This window comes from Typopeltis vanoorti, chromosome 11, assembly GCF_054136105.1.
Source record: "Typopeltis vanoorti isolate ZY-2024b chromosome 11, IOZ_Tvanoo_1.0, whole genome shotgun sequence".
Classification (NCBI taxonomy): domain Eukaryota; kingdom Metazoa; phylum Arthropoda; class Arachnida; order Uropygi; family Thelyphonidae; genus Typopeltis; species Typopeltis vanoorti.
Window position 1 is genome coordinate 40,560,444 of NC_143559.1, and position 15,467 is coordinate 40,575,910.

At 37.4% G+C, this 15,467-nt stretch overlaps 1 protein-coding gene across 1 annotated transcript in view; it reads right to left on the reverse strand.

The window, feature by feature from the left end:
* Positions 1 to 15,467, reverse strand: part of LOC150101461 (hypoxia-inducible factor 1-alpha-like) — a 388,828-nt gene that overhangs the window by 273,843 nt on the left and 99,518 nt on the right. Inside the window, exon 5 of the mRNA XM_090400802.1 lies at positions 2,955 to 3,160. Coding sequence (XP_090256928.1) covers positions 2,955 to 3,160 — 206 coding nt within the window. The remainder of the gene's footprint in view (positions 1 to 2,954; positions 3,161 to 15,467) is intronic.

Sequence of the window (15,467 nt, forward strand, 5' to 3'; positions counted from 1 at the left end):
GTGAGTCCTGGGAATCAAGATTCTAATAGCCACTTTAGTATCTACAGCAGGACAAAGCACCAACAGAATGGAAAATATCAAGAACTATTATAATACTCCAAAAAAGAAAATAAGATATCAGTAACAAGAGGCTTATCTGCTTATTATCACATTTGTTATATCATCTTTTCAAGATTTGTACAAAACAAATCACTTTAAATGAAAAATAGTAAAAGAAAATAAGCTGGCTTTAAAAGGGGGATTCTTAACCCTGGATCATATTGAAACTATCACCTAATGAATCCTTGCCTTAAAGGCGCAAAGAGCAGACCATACATTCATCCATAAAATGGCATATACTCCAGGAAGCAATCACAATACATGTCACTCAACTAATTAAGATCAATTTGAATACAGAAGCATGTCTATACATCACTCACTTGTCTACGTCTCTCAATGTTTCTCTATCTTAATTCCTCCTAAAAAGGTGACTTAATACAGATAGCACATTACACATGCTTCTGTTTGTTGATGTTTCAATTTTCCAGAACATTTCAGAATTAGAATCTATGATTTTAAAAGAAATAAATTGTCATAAAATTGGATGGATGGTTGGTACCTTGAATCCTTCCTCCATTTTTTAAAAAAAAAAATTTATGATGACCCCACACATGAAAGGTCACAAGACCTATAACACAACAGTGCCATGTGCAAGCAAGTCATTAATGAGAAAAATGTAGCCTATTGATAAGTTTCTTAAAAAGCAGGAGGTTGTATTCAGTGGGAAAAACAGTACAAGGGAGATTGTTCCAAATAATAGAGATAGATGGAATGAAAGCAGCTGATGAGAATTTAGTTCAGTGTGTTTTGAGCTAGACAGTGTATGGATGCCAGTGGGTGCTCTAGTTTTTACATGATTGGAAGAAAGTGGAGGAACGATAGCAGCCAATTCAGAGGAACAATGCCTATAAAACTACCTACAGAAAAGGCACAACACTGAAACAGAGCACCTATGATAAAGTGACTGCTGGGAGTCTCTAAGAGAAGTGTCCTCTATTAAGCAGATTGCCCTCTCCTGAATGTCATCAAGAATTCTTAGGAAGGTCTTCGGTGTACTACCCCAAAGGTGGGAACAGTACTCCAAGGCTGATTGGATCTCAGACTTATAAAGTGTTAGGAGTTGAGAGGAAGATAAGTAATGTTTAGTGTAAAAGAACACAGGGTCTCTTTTTTTTTTTTTAAACATCTAATTTTACATTTAATTAACATCTGACAATATAACTTCCACTGTTATTGAATCTACAAGATACTTTTTATTTATACCTGAGTCAATAATTGTAGAGAAAAGTATGGAGAAATTCAGGCATTGTTCTTGATAGTTCTCAAGCATTTATTTTGGCTGATATAAGGACCTATTAAGAGTTCTCTCTTTCTCTCCATCTTCCTGAATGATTACAATATAGTGACACTGAATAAAACTATCCTCAATCTTGACAAATCTAAGTGACTCATAGCATTAGTTTACACTAACTAGCTTCCTTTAGTATACAAATGATCTCTTTTTCATCTTCAGTTTTGATGACTGCCGTAAAACTTTATGCCACTTTCTTATCTTACAAATGTATAAAAGAAAACTGATTGTTAGCAACTTAGTGCAAAAAACATAGCAGAGGTCTCTAGATTGTGTGCAGTCACTTCTTACTTAATTTTTCAGTTATTCAATGTTCATTTGGGAGTGGGGGATTGAGGGAAGAAACACTAAATGTGTAATAACTTTAAAAACTTTCATATCCTGCTTTCAAGATTTTGACAAAGCAAAGCAATTAAATGTTAGTAAGAAATAAAGTAATTTTAAAAACTATCGATAAATGGCATTGCTCTCAGATTAATGAATGATGTGTGATAATGTCTACTGTAAAAACTTTTTTTCTTTTTAATATGAATCTCTCATGAAAGATTATATGCTTATTACATGTTAAGTACCATGTGCTGAGGGCTTGATAATTCAGAAATCCTCTCTAAACCCAAAACATGGAACTCGTCAAATTCAATGCTAGACAATGAAATGCTTCTACCACCTAAAGGCATTTACTAACATCGATACCAACAGTGGGATTCAAATCACTGGCCTAGCAGCTGGAAAGTAGAAGTGCTATCTAATCATTCAACTAGACTGGAATAATGATTAATGGGAATTAAGAATGACGTTTAATTTACAAACTTTTATGCACAAAAGAGAATAAGTAATAAAATATATAATAAATTTAGTTTAATCCTTTGTCCAAGTGTAAGCAAACAAAGTTTGCTCCTGAAGTATCTTCAGGACTGAGGCAACTCAAGGTAAAGGTGGACCAAGCTCTCATCACTACTTGTCTTAGCATCTCCCATAATGTAAAGCACATCTCCTTGCAGACATGTATAATGCTATGCATTAAGGGAAGGGCCACTACCCAGACTGGTTTCGACCTTAATTGAGGTCTCTTCAGTGGAAGCCAGACCCAGAGGTGGTGATACTAAGGTGGAAGCAATGGAGAGGTCATATTTATGACCTTTTTGGGAAAAAAAAATTCCAACATTTAATAAAATATATGTTGAAAGTTTCTGGGTAGTGACCCTTCCCATAATGCATAGCATTATGCATGTCCATAAGGATATGTGCTTTGCATTATGGGATACTAAGGCAAATGACGTGAAGTCATTAACCCCTATATGCCCAGTCGTGAAGTCACTTCATGCACAGACTTTGTTTGCTTACACTAGGATAGATGATAAAACCAAGAATATCATTTCTTGGTATCTTTAATTTATAATAAAATATATATATATACTGAAGTTCTATCAATTTGATATTAAACTGATGCTGTCAATGAAACAAGAATTAAGCAGCTCTAGAAACAGAAATCCTGAGTGCCAAACAGATTAATAATATAGAATTTATATATTGAGAAACTTAAAAAAATGTCAAGCTACTATACCTCTCATCAACATCAGTGAATTTCATATCAAGACTATGTCTGCTTAAGAAAGTCCGTTTGTCTAATGGCACCTCAATATTTGATGGGTGTGGTATTGGTTCTCCAATAGTAATTAAACAACAATTAGAATTTGCTTCAGACTGACATTCTTTTTCAGAATTTTTTGACTGTGCTCCCTCTACCACATGACCTGTATAATGTATTACCTGAAAAATAATTAAACACAGCCTTTCAAGTAATTGCTAATGAAATGATAGCATATCTAAAAAAAAAAAAAAAAAATTGACCAAGGATTATATTATTGTTGGAGATGTCAGTATGCTATGATTAAGTTCTTTCAGAATTGAAAGACCAATAATTTCCAGGTGCCTACCTGTACATTCTACTTTAAATTTAGAAACAACCACATCAAATAAAAAAAAGTTGCCTTAGTTGATAGTTTCTGAGGTATTCAGTGGACCATTTTAAGAGCATAGAGAGAGTGGAAAGGAGGCAGAAGATGGGGGAGAGTAAGAATAATTTTGGAAGAGAAAAGACATAAGTATGGAAAAGTAATGAAAAAGTGAGATTGGAAAGGGTCCAGATGGATCCAGTAACATTAGACATGCTTTTTAACATGGTAATGCATCTTCAGCAGATGATATAGATGACAGTCTTCATCCCGCCACCATAAAAAAAAAGAAATTAAAATTTCATGTTCATGCACTTATTTTCCACCTTCCCTGCTGTCCTGTTACTCTTTAAATGTTCATAAATGACAAAACTTAAAACCTAACCAACCAAAGTACTTTTTTTTACTTAATATTCTACTTGGAAATTACTATTATATTTATATGTTATAGACTAAAATGATTAATATGAGCATTATTTATAATGACGACCGGCCATTATGAATAATGACAAATAAAATCAGGCGTTATAATAAATTTCACATTGACAGGTCAATATGAATACTGCTATCAACTGGTCAGGCAAAGTGATGAGAATGATACCCTTCTGGGAGTATTAGAAGATTCTTCAGATTTCTATTTGCTGGGAGACATGAAGGGAACTTTGCCCTTGTCACTCAAATTTTTACAAAATCAGCATATTTGACAATGATAGAAAAAGTAAAGTCAAAAAACCACAGTGAATTGGCCCCCATAACATATAAACATAACATACAGGTATTGTAATATGCATATGCCAATTTGATTAAAAATTACACTCACACTGAAGAAATATTGGGACCTCTCACGATGCCCATATCTCTCTTGGCCATGGTGGCAGAAGATAATTAAGTACGAAATATAAAATTATTATAAGAGAGATTATTGTAATTTAGGTTAGGAGTTTTTTTTTTTGAAAATCAAATTGCCCAAAGGGAATGTAGCTTTATTCATAATGTCTGGTCAAATTCTTAATGAAAAAAAGTGTAGTTTTCTTTGTTTTTTTTCCCAATCAAATTGCCCATTTTTGATTGAGCTTTTATTCATAATGTCTGGTCAATTTAATAAATTAATCAACATTTATCAGGCTGCATGACCGTTTTAGTCATTATTTATAATGGCCAGGCATTATGAATAATGTCCTATTATTCATTTGGCCCATAACATACAGGTATCCCTTGATATATGCAGTTAATTAATCCTCGATGGACACTGCATATATCAAACTGCATTATTCAATGTTAAGAATTAATGGGAATAATTATAATGAATCCAGCAAAATATAAAAATGTAAACATCTTTTATTTTTTAAGGTGACATGTATTTATATATTTTATTTATACATATTTGTCACATAACTTATCTAAATATTTATTTTTTTATGAAAGAACTTATCTAACATAAATTGAATAGTGGTAGCTTTTTTTTTCTCTCCTCCATGATTTTGCGATAACAATTGATTTGTTTATTTAAACCGTGACTAACGTTCATGCTTCTCTCTACATTTGGATCTATCTCTAGTATAAGTTATTTTGCCTTCTGTTTATAACTGTTTGTTTAATATCGTATTTTTCCAAAATTCCTCAATAGTGATTGGATTGTCTCCAGTTGTAGCTTGAATTGCCTGGGCGAAAGTTCTTCTAATATAGTAAGACTTGAATGCAGAAATGACTCCAAGTATCCAAAGTAATAAGTTTTTATTTATTACTCTTTTCGATGCCATGGTTACAAAGGGTAATGCTTTACATAATTTGAAAATTACGTGATATGTGGATAGGCCGTAAGCATACGCTGTAATATATACACATATACGTCTGTATGCACCATGCTCTGCTGATAAATTGAAGCACTGAGACTGAGGCCGAGAGTGAATTACTAACATTGGAGGATGACTTGTACCACGTGATCTGATCGGTTTCATTGACCAAGTCTTATGTTTTGCTTATTTTCAAACTTTTTGGCTACACTAATCAAATTTGATACCGCATATATCAAGTTTGTAGTCACAATAATTTTTTGTGCACTAATCAAAACCGCATATATCAAGGGATACCTGTATATGTATATGTGTGTGTGTGTGTGTGTATATATATATATATATATATATATATATATATATCAGATATCAAGTTATTTACTGTGTTTATATAGTAAAATTTGCATGATTTTTTTTATTATTTATTTATTTTTATTAGCCCCACATGAGAGGTCCCAAAGAGACTAATGACATGACAGTGCCACATGTGGGCAAGTGGTTAAAAAGAATAAAGAAATGTGGTGATATGCTTCTTGAAGACGCGAGACTTGTATCATTGGGAAAACAGTACAGGAAAAAATGTTCCAGAGAGCTGAGTGTGAGAAATAAAGGCAGCAATGAAAAGTTGATTTGGTGAGTTTGGAGTCTAACTGCATATTGGTGTTAACCAGAAGCTCATATCTGTACATTATTAGAGGTAAGCAGAAGAATGGTAGTGGTCAGTTCAGTGGAGTATCACCCATGGAAATATCTATAGAAAAGACATAACACAACAAAAGGGGATCTGTCAAAAAGCAACTGGATTAGTCAGGAAAGGGTTATTAATTAAATGACCTACTTGATTCTGAATGCAGTCAAGCATTCTAAGGGACGTCTTAGCCCCCCCCCCACCAAAAAACATAAATAAATAACTTTTTTGAGGCTGAAGAAGCTATGGAAATGATGTGCTTGTCCAGGATGAGTTAGATGTAAAAGTTGGAATTGGCAAGCTTTTGCCCTGGACATAAGATAGAACACTTGGATGGCATTAAAAATCACCCGTTGTTCTCACCTCCAATTGAGAATAGTAAGGAGATCAGTGTTCATTGGTTAAGAAAGAATTTGAAGCATGAATTAACGGGCACTACAAAGTTTAGAAAATGAGGAATGGAGAGTGAGTGCTCTCATCAGCAAAGCTATGAACAGGATCAGATAATAGATGGACAACAGGGTAATAGTTTGATGACTGACTTATCGTCCTGATTAAGAATAGGCTGCATAAAATGTTGTATAGACACCACATGAATATGAAAGCTTGAAGAGAAGACGATATATGATGAGTGCCATTTCTGGAGAACATGCTTTTAGTACAATTGGAGGAATACCACCAGGTTCTAAAGACTTATTAATACCAAGGCTACTGAGTATATTTCTAATATCCTGACAAAATTTCAGAGGGGCATACTGTGGATAGTTTGTGGAAAAAAGGAAAGAGATTTGCCTTGGCATCTATACAAGAATTGGAGGGGGGAAAAAAACTGATGCTAAGAGGTCTCTCATTGAGGAGACGTTACCATTCTACCATCAAGATGAGAGAGAGAGAGAGAGAGAGAGAGAGGTGGAAACACTGAGGACAGTAGTGGCCATGCACAGCCTTGGCAACAGACCAGAAGGCTTGATTACCATTTGGGCAGGAGATAAGCTTAGTGCATTTAGTCCTATGCAAAGCCTGCTTTGAATTTGCTGATTTTTTTGCATTGCAATGAGATGATGTGTAAGCCGAGTAAGAAACTTAAGTTTCTGATTTTGGCCATTGCCATATGCTTAATTTTTGGCTTGGACTTCTTTGTCACAATTGTTGGAGAACCAGGATTTAGATAAGAGTCAAGGGTTTTGAATGGAGTGGGAAATAAAAGCATTCATTCCAGCAAGATGAATCTGTTATTAAATCAGAGCAGATGCTAGGATAAGAGCAGAAGCAGTAATCAAATAAAAACAAGGTCTGATTATTGCTTCTTCTGCTCTTATTGAAGGTCATCCCAATTGACACCATTGTAGTACCCAAGGATCCAGGGCTGAGAATGATTTGGAGACGGAACAATGTGTAGAAAAGAAGACATTAATAAGTCTATGGTCACACTTGCCATGAGGAAAACTAACATCAGAGAGAGAGAAGGTCAAGAAAAGGTGCAAGGTTGGGAGAATGATGAGGATTATTTGGAATTCTGGTAGGTTGGTGAGCACTGTGTTAAATCATTACTGATAGCAAAATGTTTGGCTTCTTTTCCGACTTGATCTGTAGAATTGGAGAAGAGAAGCTGGTCTAAATTATGGATGTTGAAATCACCAAGAAAGATTATCTCACTGTTAGATTTAATTAGATTGTATACAATTGACATTCAGAAAATAGCCAAATATGTTGGTGAAGTCACAGTTAGGAGAATGGTAAAGGACAAATGAAGGCAAAAGTGAGAGAAGGAAATCTTCAACTAAAGGATCATATAAAGGGGATTCCCGTGTTGTTAGCCTGGTGGCTTTGCACTTCGCAACCATATGCCTGAGGATGGAGTATCCTAGGTTTGATTCCCGTCAACGACGTGAGGTGCTCAAGGCTCTTCCTCAACCATAGCCAAGTTAGCCGATCTTGGGCGTGGACAGCAGGGCTTTTTCCACCAGTTTATTTGGTGTTTTTCATCCCGCAAGCAGGCAAACTGGTCCGAGGATACACATTCCGAGGATTACAGTCAGGAATATTGACCCAGCCATAGGTCTGATTCGTCAGCCTATGCCGGTTCCGGAGCCCAGATAAAATTTGGGGGAACTAGATGGTACCGTGAACTCCCATAAAAAGGGGGAATGCTGTATCATCACACGGAATTTAATTTATTTAAGGGGATTCCAGGGTCTATTAACCTTTAGCATGGAATATCAAGCATGACAAATGCACAAGTTCCACTCTTCTTATGAAAGGCATTATGGAAGATGTAATGAGGAAAACTGAGGTGAGATGCTGCCATAGAGGATGCAAGTTATGGTTCAGTGATGAATAACATATGACATTTGAATGTGTGTAGATGGTGGTGCACATCACCGATATTCGAATCAAAACCTTGGAAGTAGAGAAGTTCAATATGGCAGTTTTTTTGTTGATATTTTTTTACTGCAGGGAGTTCTGAAATTTAGTTGGTTTTTTGGTATATTTCTGCTTTTTGCAATTTTTGGTGCATTTTTCTGATATTCTTAGAGAATTTTTGATGTTTTTTCAGAATTTTTTAACTGAAATTTTCCTGAAATTTTTATGCTGTCATGATTGTAAATAAAATAATGGGAAAATTTAAAAAAGAGCAGGGGAAATGCAGCAAACCGAAGGACTTAGTGGGGAAAGGATCACCACTCCCATACAGTAAGTGTATAGATTCCGATCCGAGCATGACCTTGGATGGTGTCTCCCGCATGTTGCTATATTCAGACTCCCTCCAGGCAAAGTAAGCAGTAGCAAGATTATTCACTAATTGATTGGGGACCCTACTGAAGAGTTACCAACAGGTTCAGTCCTATATACCATCTAACAGCCAGTCTGCAAAAGTCGCTTTAACTATGCTCTTGAATGGAGGTGGTAGTGGCCCCTAGTTATACCAATTGTTTCCAAATCATTATAACCATTCCGTACGCCACTAGATATCACCAGCATATTATTACAAACTATAGGAGATGCCAAGTTCACTGTGACATGTACGGGTTGTTCTCAGTGCAGCTTTATGCACCTGTGGTAGTGAAATGTCTTTTTTTTTTCCCCCAGCCGCAACAACTTTCTATTCTGGAAAGTTATTTTGCTAATCATTCTTACGCACGTGTTACTGAGGAATTTGTGAGAAATATCCAGCTACAGCAGTCCCTCAGAAGTCAATGATAATAAGATTAGTGCAGCATTGTTGAAGCGCCTGTGGAAAGTGTCTAACTTGCGACCCCCCCCCAACCCAAAAATGACAAAAATGTTATACGTTTTATGCCCCAAACCTAGTTGAGGGTGGGGGGGGGGGGGCACCTCTTTTGCCATGCTCTCATTACGGCACTGCCCATATCATATGCACTCAGTCCATGAACTGAAGGACCAAGGTAAAGGCAAACAAATAATCTTCTGCAGATAGTTACATTCATTCGTTGAAGAACGTGGTATAGAGATGCTTGACACAGTTTTCTTCAATGACAAGGCCTGGTTTCACCTCAGTGGGTATATAAATAGTCAAAACAATAGGTTTTAGTCATGTGAAAATCCACATACTTTTGATGAAAAATTTTTGCATTCTCAAAAAATTAGAGTCTAGTGTGCAATATCATGCTGTCGTATAGTGGGACCCATTTTCTTTGAAACGACAGTGAATAGTTCTATCTTCCAAGACATCATCACACAGTTCATGCACTTCTTGATGTCAGCAAATGTCATTGTTGGTTCCAGCAAGACAGTGCCACATGTTGAACAGTACCATACATTTTTTGCAAGAATTTTTCGGTGACTAGCTCTTCTTGAAAGAATTGTGGCCTCCAAGATTACCAGATTTTTTCCTGTGGGGGGGTATCTCAAAGGCGTTGTTTTTCAGAATAATCCTCATGCACTGGATGAACTAAAAATGAACATTTCAGCAGCGAATGAAAACATCAGTATGCAAGTGCTTTGGGAAGCTGGAACCAATAAAAAGAGGGTCGAGTTTTCAACATATGCTATAACGATGTTCCTATTCTTATTTTAAGGTCTGATTAAATCAGTATTTGTAGCTGTTTCATTTTTCATACACAAGTAATTAACTTTGAAACAGATGTGTTATTTCTGGGTACATGTAGGAATAAAGGGGGGGGGAGTCAGGACTGCGCCATGCGGTTGTGCCCCGCACAAGGGTGCTTGAAGATAAGGGGCGCCATTTCATCACGGGGAAATAATAAAAAATATATATATATAAATTTTCTTATTCTTGATATATCGTACTATATAAATCACACAATTACAAATTATAGTTAATGCAATAAAAATGAAATTGAAAATTAGTCAAATTATTATAAATTCTTAATAATCTAACAATATTTTTAACTTAATACATCACTAGCTTTGTTATAATTTGTTTGAAGTGAAACGTTATCAATATTACCGCAGATTTTATTTCTCAGAGTAAGCACCGACTCAGCGAAAATTGTATAAATATTCTCGATTGTTTATTATATTTTTATTATATTTTATATTTTTAGTAGCTATAACATAGCATAAAATAAAAGTAATTTTTGTTTATATATATATTCTGTTGTATTTATATATTAACGAAATAAACATTTTTGAAAATTTTTTACATACATACATCTTCAAGGCCCACCTTTCCTAATTGGGTTGTGGGGGCAACAGCTGCAAGAGGAACTTCCAATGGTCACGATCCTCTGCCACCAAGCTCAGGTGTTCTGGTGGGATTCCCAAACATGTCCACCCAAGGTTTTGGATATAATCTATCCAGCGAGTCCTTGGCCTTCCACGTGGCCTCCCACCCTCTGGCTTGGCAAAGAGGGCCTGCTGAGGGAGCCTCTCTCGTGGCATTCTGAGCATGTGGCCGTACCAACGTAACTGTGATCTCTCAACACGGAGAAGCAACGGTTAAATATTGAGAGTTTCCCGAATTGCAGAGCTTCTGACTCTGTAGAGTCTTGTCAGCCCCTCAACCCCTCGAATGAATCTCATTTCAGCCGCTTGGATTCGTGTCCGCATTCTTTCGGTCATTACCCAACTCTCATGGCCATAGGTGAGGATGAGGACATAGACTGTATTGAAGACAGCCAGCTTTGCCTTCTGGCTTAACTCCTGCTTCAATACTACCGAACAGCCAAGCTCCTGCAATATTGAGCTTGCTAAGCCAATTCGAGTATCTAGCTCTACGTTCCATTTTCTATCATTCATGAATATGGACCCAAGGTATTTAAACTTCTCCACCTGCCTCATTGGAACTCCACTTACATGTAGAGTGCACTGGGATGGTTGTCTTGAGACCACAAATGTTTCAGTTTTGGCCACACCGATCTTCATTCTGGCATCTGCACAAACAGCTACAAACCTATCCAGGATCTGCTGGAGGTCATCTGTGGAAGAGCTAAGCAGAACTAGGTCATCTGCAAAAAGCAGACGTCAAATGCTACATCTTCCAATTCTGACACACTCACTGCCTCGGCTGTGCCTATCAATCCAGTCCATAAATATTATGAAAAGGAGGGGTGACAGAACACACACCCTTGGCAGAGGCCAACGGAAATTGTGAAAGGTTCAGACTGTGTGTTGTTTACCCTGTACGAATGCCCAAAACTCTGGGCATTCATAAAGGGACTTGATTGCAGCTAATAGTTGGCCATCCACTCCCATACTCCTGTATGCTACTTGCCAAAGCTTATCCCGAGGAGCCCGGTCATATGCCTTCTCCAAGTCCACAAAACATGTGTAGACATTCTTGGCATATTCCCAAGATTTCTCAAAGACTTGCCTTAAAGTGAAGATTTGGTCAGTTGTGCTTCTACCAGGACGAAAGCCACATTGTTCTTCCTGGAACTTTGACTCAACTATGCTCCTGCACTGTCTTTCCAAGCACCTAGCATACACTTTCCCAGGCAGGCTGAGCAGAGAGATGCCAAGATAATTACTGCAATCCTTCTGATCTCCCTTCTTGAAGACTGGTATTATTGTGCCTGTCTGCCATTGTTTTGGTGCTCACCCAGATATCCAAGCAGCCTGACACACTCGAGTCAGCAAGGCTTTTATTAGCATTTTGGGCTGAATTTCATCATCGCCACCAACTTTGCCCGATTTTAGCAATTTTATTGCTAAATGGACCTCTTCTGCTGTGAGACTAGTCATTGCCCTGATCTGCACCTCTTGGATGTCCACAACTGCTGGGCCACCCGGGTTAAGGAGGCTCTCAAAGTATTCCCTCCATCTGTGGAGGAATCCTTCTCAGTTGTTAAAAGTGCACCATCAGAGGCCTTAATTGCCCTTGCTGTGCACGATTTCCTTCCTCGAAGGTGGCGGATGGTCTGCCAGAATACTTTGTTTGCATTTGCATAGGATGAGTCTAATCTTTCTCCAAAGGATTCCCAAGCCTTCTGCTTTGCTATCTTTACTGCCTCAGCAGCAGCTTTTCGTGCCTCAGCATACCGCAAAGGCATCTCAGGTGACCTGACCCTAAACCGTGTTAGGTAGGACTCCTTTTTTGCCCGGACAGTTTTTGAACTTCTTGGTTCCACCAAGGTGTCCTTTTCTAACTGCCCATTGCCACGCCGAGCCGCTTTCTGCCACAACATGAGAGTGCAGAGGCAGTGACAGCTGTTCTGAACAGCTTCCACGCTTTCTCGACATCTGCAGTATGCTTGGGAATCTCTTTGAACCTGGAGGAAATGTCATCTGCAAAATTCTTCCTCACAGCCTCATTTTCCAATGCCTCCCATTTCACGTGGCATAGCTGCTTAGGCCTACCAGCGTTGATGGTAGCATCTGGTTTCTGAAGCTGTAGAGTGCACACAACAAGGTGGTGGTCAGTTGACAGTTCTGCCCTTCTTCTCACACGAATGTCCAACACTAAGGAAAATAGGTGCACAGGCTTGCACCACAGCCAAATCATGGTTTTTCATCTGAAGCCTTAACACACATACCCATCCCCCTCCCCCAATGGGATGCACTCAGCAACACAGTCTGACAGCTTGGGGCTTGTGAGTATCCCCACACCCGCATGAGCAGATATTGTCGGGATCACACCAGAGTAGTAGCGCTTTCACCCTTTATCCAGGTTGACAGTTCCAGAGCCTCTCCTCTTGGTCAAAGAAAGCCCGACTAAGTCTAGCCGGTAGCACTTGGCTTCCTCGACCAGTTCCAACTCCTTCCTTGTCAGAGAGAAGATGTTCCAGTTGCCTAAAGCCATAGTCTGGCGCCATTCGTTGCCATTTCCATCCTTTTGCAGAACCATTTCTTTGCACTGCCCCTAAACACCTCCCCAAACGGGTAGCGAGCCCATTGATGGCGTTTCCTCTAGCAGAGTGCTAAAGAGTGGTGTCTAAGGGAGACTGTAACATATTTTTCGAACAGGTCCCTCTGCCTAAAATCCAAACACGTCCCTTGGTAACCTGCACGACGGACGATGCGGTATGAACATTTTTTGATGGCCTGATCATGTTACAGTGTTTGATAATGTCCTGTTAGCACAAGACGAAATAACACAGCAAAATAGGAAAGATTCCCCTTGAATACTCTAATAGCATTCGGGGGTAGGAGCAAGAAGAGAAGAAAGAAAGAAGCAAGGGAGGAACCAGTCTACAGATAATATCACAGATGTACATTACATGAAGTAAGGCATTGAAAATTTTTATTATTAAAAATTCCTTATTAATGAATTTTAGTGATTACAATGTTCTACTATTCTTAAATAAAATTTATTTTTATGTATGCATATAAACTGTTTTGTACTTTTATAACAAAGTAAGATTTTTCGCAAAAATTTTTCATGGAAACTTATTTTATGGGGGCGCTGAAAAAGTTTTGCACAAGGGCGCCTCCAACCCACTGCGTGGCACTGGTAGGGTTAGTAACTGGAAACCCTTATTCTACAAGCAAAACATGGCAAAGGTCACTAAATGCTGCCAATAAAGTAAGGTAATGGTGTTTTGCCAGGTGATAAAAGACATCTACCACCTAAAGGTCTAGTTGGCCTTTCTTCCAACTAGGGGAGGTAAGTTTTTAAGGGTGATATTTAGATGATGTTTCACATAAAGTGACACTGTATTACAAAACATGGGTATATAAACACCTATTATATACTCATGTTTTGTAATACAATATCACTTTATGTTTCATATTAAGTGGAAGGGGGGGGGGGGTCAGAACACAACAGGAAAATCAAAATGTGAACTTGAATTTTCCCCAACATCTGTGGAAAGCCATGCAAGAGAAAGCTTAATGGTTTTCTATGCATGTATCATTTGTGGGTACGTTAAAAATATCATTTCTAATTTCAAAAAAAAATCAATGTTAAAAGTTGGGGGGGGGGCCTTTGGGGAAGTTCTGATAAACACCTAGAACAAAAATGATATCAATGCAACTGATATAACCACAAGGAAGAACATACGAGGATATAAGAACATAAGTTACCTTCCTCACTCTGCAACTAGTACAAGCATGTTCTTTCTTGTGGTTATCAGTTGCTTTACCATCATTTTTGTTCTAGGTGTTTATCAGAACTTTCCTATCCCCCTCCCCCCTTTCATAGATCCAAAATGCCAAGCTGTGATAAAGCTTGTAATATTCAGATTTTGGTGAAAAAATGAACAATTACAAATATAAATCAAGTATAAAAGAAATTATGTACAGTAGTTCCCCCTTATCCATGGGAGATACGTTCATATCTCCCATGAACTCCCCCACATATACTTGAAACCGAGAATAGTGTTGGATCGTACTTCCTTGATTTTGATCCGCCATCTTGTTTCAACACTGTTCTTAAACAAGTAATAAGTTGCTGGTTGATTACTAATTTAAATATAGAGAAATTTATATTTTTAGACTGCGCCACTCTATATCTAGATTAATCTAATGAAATGTAGTGAAATCAAGCATCAACTAATTTTATAACAATATTATTTGTTATGTAGATCTAGTTTATCTCTTATTTTTAAACCTCCCGCTAGGTCTGATAATTTCATGAACGGTGCAGCAAAAGAGATTCAGGCAAACACAATTTTAAAATCATCAAAACAAAACATTTAATTCAGGGTTATATATTATATATATAAACTCAATTCTGAAAACAAGATAATATAAATGTCTTAACTTAACTGGTCACAACATCTTACAGATTCAGTCTATGGGCTTTCTGCTATTGGACTTATAGCTTTCACAATATTAAAATAACTTTTAATAGAGATCAATATCACAAAATCTCTTAGTAACAAATTTTATTATTATCACACAGTCAATAAAGTCTCAATACATTAATGGTTGCAACAACTGCCTCATGAGTATACACTTTCCCACTTCATACTCCGGCTGATTTCGGCAAAAAATGTTATAGTTAATGTGGGGAATAACAGGAGGAATTACACATATATCTCTGCACTGAAGTAACATAAAATTGGACAGTTCTTACCGGATAAATCCTTTGCTCATCAATTTCACTATGGGCACACTTTATAACTATATTTAGCACACTATGGCAACACTATTTAGAATAAATCTTCTCAATGATAACTGTACTATTAATGGTCACGCTTCACCTGTATAGACGTACTTGGATAAAGGAAAATGCTCATTCCTTCTTTAACACTATTCGACCAATTCAGCTCTCT